The sequence below is a fragment of the Callorhinchus milii genome, unplaced genomic scaffold (genome assembly GCF_018977255.1).
Source record: "Callorhinchus milii isolate IMCB2004 unplaced genomic scaffold, IMCB_Cmil_1.0 Scaffold2, whole genome shotgun sequence".
Classification (NCBI taxonomy): Eukaryota; Metazoa; Chordata; class Chondrichthyes; order Chimaeriformes; family Callorhinchidae; genus Callorhinchus; species Callorhinchus milii.
The window spans coordinates 36,719,632-36,732,924 of record NW_024704743.1 but is presented as its reverse complement, the minus strand read 5'-3'; the positions used below and the strand labels follow the sequence as shown (position 1 = coordinate 36,732,924).

Below are 13,293 nucleotides of genomic sequence, written 5' to 3'. Positions count from 1 at the left end.
AACTGGCTTCAAGATGACATGCTTGGCAATGGAATGTCGGAATGGAGCTAGCCCTCTGTGGCGGTCTCGGTGGTCCATTTCATGAGCCAGGTGGATCCTCAGTATTTAGAGCAATGCTGATGACAGCCCAGCCAGCATGGCTCAATGGCAGAACTTGGAAGGACATTCCAGTCTCTAGGGATAGGTACTCTTCCCACTCAGCTCCTAATGCAAATCCCTCACAGGTAATGGTCCCGGCTGAACAAGCAGTGGGAAAGCTTGCCAGGCAGTGCTCTCAATGGCAAGCTGTGTGGTTTTAGTTGATTGGGCTCTAGCAATACCTCATCACACATTCTGGGAACCCCAAGCTGTAGCTCTTGCCAACCTTTGTCTGTGCAAACTGGCTGCCGCATTTCACAAAAACAATACAGTCAGTCCACCTTACAGTATATCCTGTGAATCACTTTGAGATGTCTCGGCAATGTGATAAGGCACAATATCAAATTGCAAGGATTATTATAATACTTTCTGGAATTAGGTAAGCAGATGTGTTCCTCCAGGGAGAGAGTGTGCAATATCTCTGGAATTTCTCTGGTGGGATGCATTGAACTCTCAGTTTGGTTTGGATACTGATGGGTTTCCACATGTGTTGGGCTGCCCAAAAATAAAAAAGAATTTTCCACAATCCTGTGTCATCTTAAATGTTAAGATAAAGTAGTTTTACGAGCAAAGATAGAATTTCAGGCCTCAGGTGACTTGATATCTCAGGTTCTATCATTCAACTGCCTTTTAATCTCGTGGCTCAGTTGACACGTACAGGAGAATACAGGATATATAGAAATACAGTACTTCTAATGTTGCTGCTGACTATAGACCTGTGAGACTTCATGCAGAATGAAATCACGAACTGAGACAAACTGAGCTGCTCAATATGATAACATTTTGGGAAGCATCTTAAATAGCAACATAAAACGTTAAGAGATCTAAAAACAAATCTCATGGTTAATATTGCTCTTCAACATAATACAGATCAGTGCCAAATAAATGTGTAGCTGGAATGCTTCATTTGAAGAGAATCCAATGTAAATCAAGTGAATTATTGTCAAATCTGGTAATATACTATTCTGTACTCCCTCTTCAGCTCCCATTCTCCAGCTTGGGTGCCCAGACATCAATGTAAAGCGCTTTGAGATGTCCTTCCAATGTGAAAGGCTGTATATAAATGTAAATTGTATTATACCTAATTGCCTACTTATTCTTCTAAATATAGGAAAGTGACCTGTAAATTGCAGTACTAAAATAGGAACGTAAAATATGTTGTAGTTTGCAGTCTAGATTATACTGCATTTCAGTTCTTAGCAAACTCAACCGATTCTAAAAGGAAAGTCGCAGGAAGGACAAATTCTGTTTAAATTTACTTTGTAATGAGATCGGATGAGGTGATTGGGAGAAAAAGTCCATTGAATATTATAAAGTTGTGTCAAGGTTAGTGACCTGCACTACTTTCTTGCATACATTATTGCTATATGTTATAAACACAAAGAAAACAAAGCACCAGAATATACCTCACCTACATTAGGTTTCTGTTCTAACAATTACAGTTTCTGTTAGAACAATTTCTCCCTGTCACAGAGCGGATGGATTTCAAGATCCTCACTCTAGTGTTTAAATCCCTCCATTCCTTGCCACCTCCCATCTCTCTAACTTCCTCTCTCCCCACAGAGCTGCTTCCACTCTACTGGGTCCGGCCTCCTCTGTGTCCCCTGATTCCTCCACTCCACTATCGGTGGCCGTGCCTTCAACCATTACGCCCTGAAATTTTGGAACTCCCTCCCTCAACCCCTTTGCCTCACTCCCTCCTTCCCCATCTTCAGGTCGCGCCTGAAGACCTTCCTCTTCGACTGCACCTATGGTCAACCTCCCCCTCCCACTGGCTCGGCCTTGGGCCCCACCATTGTTAAGCGGTCTGAGACGCTGCCCAGCGTGGAGGGCGCTATATAAATACAAGTTGTTGTTAAGAAGGGAAGTTCAGAAGGTCCAAGTTTGCTGTATTTGGCTACCAACAGCTTGGATTTACATCTGCAGCACAGTTCAATTCGGATAAATAAACATTGGATCTATGCCTTATTAATTTTCAATGTATACAATTTCTGATCCAACCAAGACATTTCAATGTAAAATCCAGATGCTTGCAAAAAGTCACACAGTTTTTTTTAGATTTACATGCTTAATCTAATAATTGATTCAGTAAACTAACAGCAATATATTTTAGATGTTTAACATGATCACAAAATCTAGAAGGAACACCAACAATGTAAAACAGAAATCATAGAGCCAGACTGAGGTGGCAAATTCAAGAGAGAATTAAATAGCTAGTTTGCGAAGGAATCAATTGAAGAGCATAAGAGATATGGTATAGGATTACTTGGTCATCTTAGTAATTTTAGTATTTGTTTTAAACTTTGGGCCCGCAATGTTCTTTTATAGTTCTGTACAAATCTGTTTCTATATCCATGCACTTTTGAAGTAGAAGGCACATTACTCTTCTCTAACAGTAGCTATCACTGTTCACATCAATGTATTCTTCACATATCATCAGTAGGTCACTCAAACCAACTGGGAAAACATACTTACATGTTAGCGACTACTCCTTGTATAAGCTTTGGGTCAAAATCACATGATCCTAATTGGTGACTACTCTAAATAAAGGGTCCCTTATTAATCAGCTCCAGTGTTTTGGCTCAAGAGTTTCCCAGAAAAAGGTTTCAGTGCTGTTACTGCTACTGCATAAGATATTATTGAAATAGAGACCTATACTATGCTTTGCATTGGAAAAAGAAGTAAGATTCAACAAAATTTAACTGGCGAATTGAAAGTCTGGGACTCAGTTACCTCAAACTGCTCTCACCTTTAGACTACTAGCAGATTTCAGAGCTATTGGGTTAAGAGGAAACATGCATGTTGCCCCCCTTGTCTGTTTCCACCAATAAAAGCCAGGTTACACCCTCAAATAATTTGCCTACTAGTGTTTGCCTTGCCTGTTGCATGGTGACATTAGATGCAAGATTGTATTTAGCTGCTTTACTGGTTCAATGGGTAAATACTGACTGCCCTGACTGTCCAGTGCCTTGGGACATCCTCCCGACGTGAAAGGTGCTATACAAATGTAATTTTGTATTGTATTGTATACACTCCCTAAGTGGTACTCAGCTGAAGTGGCCAGAGATATCAACCCCTGGATTGTGTTGGTTGATGTTAGATGCATATTGGTGGTGGCACTATAACAACAACAACTTGCATTTATATAGCGCCCTCCACGGCTGCCGAGGGTGGAACAGAGGACTCGGGGGACGAGGAGGAGGCCAGACCTGGAGGAACGGAGGCAATGGGTACTGATTTGAGGAGAGAGGTCAGAGAGGTAGGGGGGTGCAGAGGAGTGCAGGGCCTTGAATACAAGGTGAGGATCTTGAAATTGGCTTTGCTGCCCGTGGGTCTATGGGCAATGGAGAAGTCTCCCGCTGTTTCCTCTGTAAACTTACATCTTCAAGTTTGCTTACAGGATAACTGTTTCCAAGTTAAGCAACAACTGCCCAAGGCAGAATACATAAATTATATTAAAATAAGATTTTAAAGTAAGGAAAAACTTCTTGGTATCTGCCCTGTAATTGCCCTTTACAACTCTAAGCTCATGTGCTCTCGTTCACTGTCTTCACACATCCTAAAGTATTTATCTTTACTTTTCCAATCCCTTTAAAAAATGTATATATCTCAATAAGGTCCCCTCGGAGTCATCTTTCTCTCAAGGCTGAAGAGCCCTAGCTTGTCTAATCGTTGCTCATAACCTGGGCCAACAGAAGATTGTGGCCGCAATTTTTCTGCAGAAGCCGCTAGAAACGCCCTCCTCTGCTACAAACTTGTATACATAGTCTCGGTCCTCTGCGCGCTGGTTGCTCAACGCTGCTACGGTGGGTGCAGCAGCTCCGGTCGCGAGTGCCCGGTGCGGGGAGTGTTAGGATCGCAAAAACGGCGGGAACGGGAAATCAGCTTCACTCGCTATTGAGGGACCCATGATAGAAATACCATCTGCATGACACTACTGCCATATACTTGCTCGACGTCCGGCCAAACCTGAGCTCCTGCGACAAATTCTTGGTAAGTGCTGTACTATTCACATTAACATTTTTAGTATTTTAAACATAATTACATTTTCAGGAAATATATGCCTATAATTTTGACCTGTGTTGTTTCACAAAATGTATCTCTCAATAGCACTAATCAACGCTCTGCAATTTTCCACAGAATTCGGCAAATGGGCCCTCACTATCTGACAAATATTTCCCCAATTTTCTATTGTCCTAGCTGGTAGCTTATTCAATAACAACAACAACAACAAAATTACATTTATAGAGCCCCTTTCATGTTGGGAGGACGTCCCAAAGTGCTGGACAGTCAGGTGTCAGGCCCGAGCATGGGGGAAGGGTGGTGTAGGGGTGAGGGAAGGCAGAGAGGTGGGAGGGAGACCAAAGGCATGTTCGAAGAGAAGGGTCTTGAGACCGGCCTTGAAGGAGGCACAGGGAGGAAGTGAGGCGAAGGGACTGCGGGATGGAGTTCCAGAGTATGGGGTCAGAGAGGCTGAAAGCCCGGCCACTGATGGTAGGGCGGGACAGGTGGGAGACATGGAGTAGACCGGAGCCCGCGGAACGGAGGGAGCGGGCAGGTTGGTAGGGAGTCAGCAGGTCATGGAAGTAGGAGGGGGCAAGGCCATGGATGGCCTTCAAAGTGAGGACAAGGATCTTGAACTCAATCCTCTGGGGGATGGGATGCCAGTCGATTTGGGTGAAGGTGGGAGCGATGGGATCACAGAGCCTGGTGCGCGAGAGTACACAAGCTGCAGAGGTTTGGATGATCTACAGCTTTTGAAGGGAAGAGTTGGGAAGGCCGATGAGGAGGGAGTTTCCTTAATCGAGCCTTGATGTGATGAATGCATGGATAAATTTCAGCAGCCTGAGGGGTGAGGCAGTGGCGGAGTCTGGCAATGTGGCGGAGGTGGTGGTAGGCAGTGCCAGTCATGGGTGTATGTGGGGGAGAAAGGACAGTTCAGGGTCAAACAAGACACCCAGGTTCCTGACTGGCTTAGTGAGGTTGAGTGTGCAGCCATGGAGGCTGATGCTGCCAGCGCCCGAGGTGCGGAGGCGCTGGTGCGAGCCAATCAGGTAGGCCTCGGTCTTGCTGACGTTGAGTTGGAGAAAGTTGTCCCTCATCCAGGACTTGATGGCGGACAGGCAGTCGGTCAGAACGCCTGTAGTTCAGGGTGGAGGCAAAGAGATATAGTTGGGTGTCATCCGCATACATGTGGAAACGTACCTCATGTCTGCGGATATTCCTCTAACACTGGGGATCATTCTCATTACTTTCCTCTGCACCAAGCTCTAGGCTTGGGAACCCCATTCTGTTTACAGTGATCAAAACTGTATTCAGTATTAAATGTGCAGTCCGACCAGAACACAATACAGGCTCTGCACTGCCGGTAGGGCTGAGCATAGTGAAGAACAGTTAGCCAATGGGATATGACACGGGCAGATCCCCGTTAACAGTCCCAGTATACCATATGCTTTTAATAGTATCTTAAGAACCACAACATCACATAACAAAGTGAAGCCACTTCACACATCTCACTTTGTACTGCGTGAGAATCATGCTGTCGTTTGCGGCCTGCAAGCATGATCTTGTCAAGGGAGATTTCAGAAATACTCCAGGTCAGAGATTACACCACAATGTTTCCATTTTCTCTGCAGCCAAACCATCTCACACAAAAAGAACTTAGTGATGAGAAAGGAATGTGGTGTTAGTGATCCTGGCAAATTTGCTATGGACGTTTTACATTTCTGATTTTTATTACTAACCTTCGGGTCACAAGAATTCCACTCAGATAATTTTTTTACAAAGAAAGTTGAAGTAATTCTATTTCACACTTGTCTTTTTCACAAAGATCCTTTCTTGAAAAAAAGGGATCATCAGCCAAGAACACAGTACTCACTGTCCTGCAGGAAATGTGCTGCAATCCTGCAATACACAGCTTGTGAAAGGAAAACTTAACTCATCCCCCTCCCCATCCCAAATAATGTAAGGGTACCAAACTCCTTACATGTCTGTTACCAAAATGTTCCACATAGTTTTAAACATTGCCCTCTGCACTGACTGAATCCCAAACGAGTACAGAAACATTGTCATTTTGGTGGGCTTTGGCCAAAACATAAACATATTTCATCTGTTAGATTACAGAGTTGGTTATTATTCAGTTAATTCATACTCTAAAAATATATTGAAACCAGACTTGGTTGAGCACAAAGGATCTGTAACAAACTAAAGATGTTCCAGTCCAATTCTTGCATCTGAAAATGGTACTATTATTAACAGTATTATTCATGTGACCTTTTGAGCTGTAAATAATAATTATAGTAGTGGAAAATGCTTAAGTACTATTTATTTATCATTTCATAAAAATGCCCCAGGTTTGCAGTGTTACTCATCTTTGTCATGGAACAAATGTGTAGGCTGCCTATTATTCCTATATCTCCTACACGGCGGGACCTGCTGGGTTAGAGGTAGGCTGAAGAAACACCATTACATTATTCATATTTTTAGAAACAATAATAATAATAATCCTTGAATTTGGTATGGCATCTTTCACTTTGGGAGGATGTCTCAAAACGCTTTACAGGATTTACTGTGAAGTGTAGTGAATGTGTATTTTTTAGGTGGATGTATTTTATAGCTTCCCTAAAGGGAAGAAGGTAGAATATATATATATATTTTTAAAAAATCCTATCTATATTCTCCCTCTATTACTTTATCCTTTCCCCATGTTCCGTTGTCTGTCTAAGGTCTGTCATAAAACTTCCAATGTCCTCCAGCTTTTTCTGTTCTGTTTGTGATGTTCTCCCTATGGAGCTTCAAATAGAGGCTAAAGAATCAACGCTGTGTTTTTTTAAAAAAAAATGGATTTGAAATCATGGTAGTTTGCATCAGGATTTATTAATCTGACTGAAATTCACTAATGGGAATCCTGCTGGTAATTAGCAATACGGCATGACCAACTCACAGGATCTCTGCTTGAAAGTGCTGGAAGAAATTCCAAATTGAGCACAAAATACTACCAGTTATCGTCAGGAATCCCCATTGGCAACTCTGAGATGCTCTTATTAATCCTGTTGTGAAGCCCTGGTTCTCGACTCCCCCCTATAACAATGAAACATCAATAGAAGATGGCAGTTTACCTGATAAAAGCAGGACTAAGTTCAGTCAGTGAAACAAGCAGCTTCAAGGCATAGACTGGCACTGGGTCAGGCTCCATCAAGATCTGGTCATAACTGGAAAAAATAAGTTGCAAAGCTTGGAAATCAGCAAATAGAAAAATATCTTAAAAAAATAACTTCCAATTATTTGGGTCAGACACATGCGCAAACCCATCACATGAAGGTACTGTCCTCCTTTCCGTTTTTTTGTTAGTGGGTTCTCCCTGGCCACGCAACTGTTGCAGACAAGGATGTGTGGCCAACACCTTATTCCACACTGCCACTGGTGCCAACCTTAGCTAACTGCCAGCAACTCCCATCCTATTTACTGTCCCTGTTTCCATCCTTCCTCAGGTTATGAGAGTGCACAAACCATTCTGTTCCTTTCAATATTGCTCCTCTCAATATGCACCTATATCCACATCATTCGAATTTTGTTCACAAAAAAAAACTTATTTGAATTAGTCACATCACCAGTTGCTCTTACGGGAGTCTGTTCCACATAGTCACGATTCAATGGGGGGAAAGAAATCTCTGGTCTCGCTCCAGACTTTTTCATTTTAAACTTGTGGAGTCCTGTAGTTTAGCGGTTAGAGCACTCGCCTCGCAAGCAAGAGGACCTGGTTCGATTCCCAGGCAGAGCGAAACGTTAGACAAGTTTCCTTACACCATCCACATGCCTCTGTTCACCTAGCAGTAAGTAGGAGCCCGGTTGTTAGTCGCTGAGCAGATTGTTTTTCCAGGGGTAACAATTCCTTCAAAAAAAAGGGACACTGCTGTGCGCAATTGGCTGCCGTGTTTCAGCCACAAAATATACAGTCAATCCACTTTGCAGTATATTCTGTGAAGCGCTTTGAAATGTCTCGATGACGTGATAAGGCGCTATAAAAAAATTTAATACAGCAAATAAATTCGCAATATCCTCGTGATAAGTCACCAGTAATAAAGTAACAATCTGAAGGAAAAACCTATTAGGAAGTTCAGACGTAAAATCAGTGAAAGTTACCAAGGTAAATACTAATGTGAAAAATCTTCATGGAATGTCAAAAATGTTCCAGCTGAAAGGGCTACTGTAGAGGTTTATTTAACTCCACTATTGATGTCTAATCATTTTAGTGTGGTAAATTATTCCTGTGTAAATGAAGTTGATGGGTTGAAACAGTGCTCACCTTGAAAGCAATAACAATAATAAATTCCATTTGTATAGTGCCTTTCATGTTGGGAGGATGTCCCAAGGCCCTGGATAGTCAGGGATTTGGACCCAAGCTGGGGTTGGGATCAGGATGGGTAGAGGGCAGGAAGGCTAAGGGTAGGAGAGTCTTGAGACGACCCTTGAAGGAGGCAAGGGAGGGAGCAAGGTGTAGGGACTGGGGGATGGAGTTCCAAAGGGTGGAGGCAGAGAGGCTGAAGGCCCAACTGTCGATGGTGGGGCGGGCCAAATTAAGGCTTCAATGAAATGCAGTAACCAAAAAANCATATTGAACAGCCAATAATTATCAATATCCTTGTGATAAGTCACCATTAATAATTGAAAGTAGTAACATTCCTGGCACTTTACCATCAGAAAAAGCTTCTCATGATGTAAATTGCATATTCCTGAACAAATCCCTTGTGTATCACAGCAATGTCTGAGCCCTTAGCCCCAACCGCAGATCTCCTTGGAGCTACGATCTCATGGAATGGCATGACACACAAGGAGATTCCCTGCAGAAAATATAGTTTACAGCAGGAGGCACTTTTTTCTAGTAGGTGGCCACGCATCACTAACACTAATGTTTTGAAGAGGAGCGTATTTTCAGCTCCACTGTCTCATTTCGAAAGATTGTGCATTGTATTCCAGCTATACTAGAGGGAATTGAAGAGCAATTTGATAACGTGGACAAGAACTTTTTTAACTTTTGAGTTAAAATGAGTGCTTCACTACAATTTGGGCTATATGTTACCTTATTCATATGGGTACGACAGGGTGCATGCAGAAAAAAATCTTAAAATTGAGGCAAAAGGCACAAATGATGTCCCATCTGGAACTATTCTGTCTTTCTTCAAATAGTTAAATTTGGGTCTTCTTTGGGTAAACAGTTTTGAAGGCGCTCATATTAAGTAAAGAGCATCTTATGTTCAATTGTGCTATTCTAAGCTAAATGTATAAGCCCTGAAAAACTGAAGCCTCTTTTTCAGAATTCTACAGCGACTGAAGGTGAAAGCACTTTGCTCTAAAATAGAGAGAAATTGAACACAGATGAATTTAGTGCTGATAGCCATGAATCATATTTAATGGTAAGTGAAAGTTCAAGCGTAAACTACATCCTTTGACATCAATTTTAATATTCAAATAGGAATTATGTGATAGGGAACAGGAGTAATGTAGGATCTATTAGTCTGCAGCAAAATCACTTAGCCATAATTATTAGATAGGGATATGAGCCAGGAGAGAAGGGAGTGCTATTTAGGCGGCTCTGGTTGCCTTGATCAGTGAGGACTAAATGCTCTGACTAGAAGAGTCATAGAAATTCCAACATTAACAGAGGCCATTCAACCCACCGAGTCTCTGCTGGTGCCAGCTAAGAAACAGCTGAGAAGCATTTTGAGTAATTAAATGGAGAACAGCATGGATAATGTAATGAAAGGAATGGCATAACCACAGGGGCTTTAGAACTTCTCTGACTAGAGCTAAATAAAATTTAATAAATTATAGTCCAGGAACAGCTAAATATAAATACTTCTTGATCCACTGGAGTCTAACAGGGGTCATGAAGCACCAGCTTCATTCGATATAGTGAAGAATAACACCATCAACCTCAAATTAACTTCTGTTCTGAAGGAACATACTTCTTAATCTATCAAATTGAAATGATCCTGCTTGATACATGGGTGCTGCTTTTCTGGATGTTGGGTACCAGCAGCAGATCCCTGTGTACGCTGGCTAACTGCTGAGCACATGGGAACACAATACATTCTGCTCAGCAGCAACACAACTTCTAGATCCTGGGCAATTAACACATCCATAGAGAGCTCAGCCATGAAAATCACAGCTTAGGAACCTAGACAAGCAGATAATGTAGGTATCTAGTGTGCTATATGAGCAGTTATTCAGGTCTGGTGATTGGAAAATCATATTGGAGACACACAAGGCTTGTTTAACTGACTTGGAAGTGACCTATATCACCCAGAAAGGAATTGATTTTAGGCGCAGGAGATTCCCTTCCCCATTCTGAAAAACCACAAGACTATATTTAGGAAGAAGAAACTGCAAGGGGGGNTTGAATGCAAACTTAACCAACCAAAGAGCTTAGCAGGAGATCTGACAATGTATTAATAATGTTTAGAAAAAGCTGGCTTCAACCATCAGGCCAGATGGGCCACAGAGCAATCCTGCCTCCTCCCCACCCTTTGCCACGTGACTTAGTTAGACCACAAGAGTGTTGAGCTGGAGAGGAATGACAGAACCTGAAATGACAAGTTTCTGAATCCCAGAGTTGCATTGTATTGGATCACCAACAACAAATTATATCAGGAGGACATCCCAAGGCACTGGACACACAAGCTATAAGCACTCATACAATAGTGGGTAAAATAGTTCACATGAAAACTTTCCCCCCCCCCAAAGAAATTGCTGTGTTTCAATATTGCACTTCAATTTTGAATCACAGATTCAACTTTGGGACTTTGAGCTCACTGTCAAGGTCAGTGTTGTCCAATAGAAATCTCTGACCAGCCACAGGTATGGCTACGTCAACACCATTTTAGCCACAGGCGCTAATTGTGGTAGAAAACACCTTACATACACTCACACAATATTGGTAAATGACCTTAACATGTATATTTACTTAACAAACATCTACCACCAGTCAGTGTGAAACGCTGCAGTCTTCCCTTTATTTTTCATTCACGAGATGCACCAGACCCACCCCTGTTTTCCATCCAGTTGGATGCTGCTTGCCCTTCACCATGGCGTGCCTTGTTGGAGCTGCGTGGTATTGACTGGGCTTGCTTTCTTCTGGTTGAGCTGATCACAATTGACAGCTCCCCTCTCCATACAATATCGCTGGTGTTTCCATGGTGCTGAAAACCAGCGTTTTCACCCGTGTTACACAAATTTTAGCAAATAACCATTACGCAGTAACCAGGGAAATAAAGCTCACACAACAATCAAAAAACAGTTGCATACGCTGCTTTTTGTCTTACCATTTTACCAACAAATGCACAAAAAGGTCAAAGTACACACGTATACTCCGTACAAATAGGAGTATTCAGAACACATGCTCGACTGTGTCTATTGATCTTTTTTCATTTCAATAAATGCAATTTTACCACATCTGGATTCCCAGTTTGCCCTATGTGGCTTGTGGCTTACGTATTGGATAACCCTGGTCTCGGCTGATGCTCCAACATACTGCGCTCCATTGTTGGGGGTGCTGTCCTTCAGATGAGATGTCAAACTGAGGTCTCATCTGCCTATTCAAATGGATGTTAAAGATCCCAAGGCACTACTCAAAAAAAGAAGGGATGTTCTTCCAGTGACCTGGCTAACAATGCTCCAAATAAAAGTAGTCACTCATGGCTGTTTGCGGGCCGTTGCTATGTGCAAATTGGCTGCCACATCTGTCTACAAATACACAGTCACCACACTTTACTATAAAAATCCTGTGAAGCTCCTTGAGACATTTTGACAATTTGATAAGGTGCCAAATTAAACGCAAGGATAATTATACAATACATACTTAAATGTTTCTAAAATTCAGGTGTTAGGCACATGCATAAGCTAGGAATATTAAGAGTACAGAGAAGAAGCAACGAAAAGGTGTAGGACATAATGGCACAGTGACTCCATTTAAGTAATGTTTGTCAACATTTGTCTTGCTTGTGTAGGAACCAAAAATTGTTTTTATTTTGTGTTCAAGACAATGTGACAACGTTTTGAAAACTGCATTACATTTTGTGATCTGATTACATGACTTCCCCTCTTGTACTGTATAACTGTTTTTCTTGTGTGTGAACTTAATTGAATGTGCCAAGATATTTAATGATTTTGGTTATGGGGTATAATTTTTCTCTCTGTCCAATATTTGTTTTTGTCACGGTGGTCTGCATCTCTTCTCATTCCCCATTATGCCTTTACCTCCCCTGTCTCCCTTTACGCCGCTTTAATTCAATTCTACGGACAAGCAAGAATTGTGAACATGAGTACAATTAATTATAGTTTAAATAATCATAAAATCTGTGGTGCATATAAGAAATATTTTGAATTTAATTACATTAGTATAAATATTCTGCATTTTAATTAGGCCACTTTGTAAATAGTCCTGTAATCTTATGTTAAATACATATTTCAGACAGTTTTCTAATACATTTTTAAATACAGTTTGAAAAAGAATTATGTATAAAACCGGTCATCTGTTTTGTATATACTCAAAATAGACTATAATCCCTCAATTTTTGGTATGACCTGCTGGCTTATGTTGGTTCCACAGTAACCGACATTCTCTGGCACGTTGCTCAAGTGATCATTTTTGTTCGTGCCCCTGCTCAGTGAGTGGTGGCAGCTTATCCATTGAAAAGTGTGAATCAGTCCTCAACCTACGTCCACACAAGAGCTTCTAAAAGGTGGCAGAGGCAGGTTTGCAACCAGTGGGAGAGGGGTGAGGGCTGAGCCATCATTGATGCCACCTTCCTGTCGCTTTCCAAGCTGCCTCATTCCGTACCTCCAACTCCATCTCTTTTCCCATCACTCTACTTGCTGTCGTACTTCCCACTCCGCCTCTCTTCCCATCACTCTACTATCTGCTTCCAGAATGATAGGAAGCGAGGTGGAGTGGGAGGTATGAGGCAGCGCGGAAAGCAATATGAAGAGAGCCGGAGTGGGAGGTAAAGATGTCATCATATGCCTAAAAGCCACCGGGGGGGACTGTGGGGGGTGAAGGGGAAGTCATCACTCCCACTCTCCTATTATCTCTACCACTGCTTCTAAAGCAAGAGTCACCGGGGCCATTCAGGAGTGAGAACATATTTTTATGAGCCT

At 42.1% G+C, this 13,293-nt stretch overlaps 1 protein-coding gene across 1 annotated transcript in view; it reads right to left on the bottom strand.

Moving 5' to 3' along the window:
* Positions 1–13,293, bottom strand: part of ulk4 (unc-51 like kinase 4) — a 261,176-nt gene that overhangs the window by 89,871 nt on the left and 158,012 nt on the right. The window contains exon 30 of the mRNA XM_042332045.1: positions 7,257–7,349. Coding sequence (XP_042187979.1) covers positions 7,257–7,349 — 93 coding nt within the window. The remainder of the gene's footprint in view (positions 1–7,256; positions 7,350–13,293) is intronic.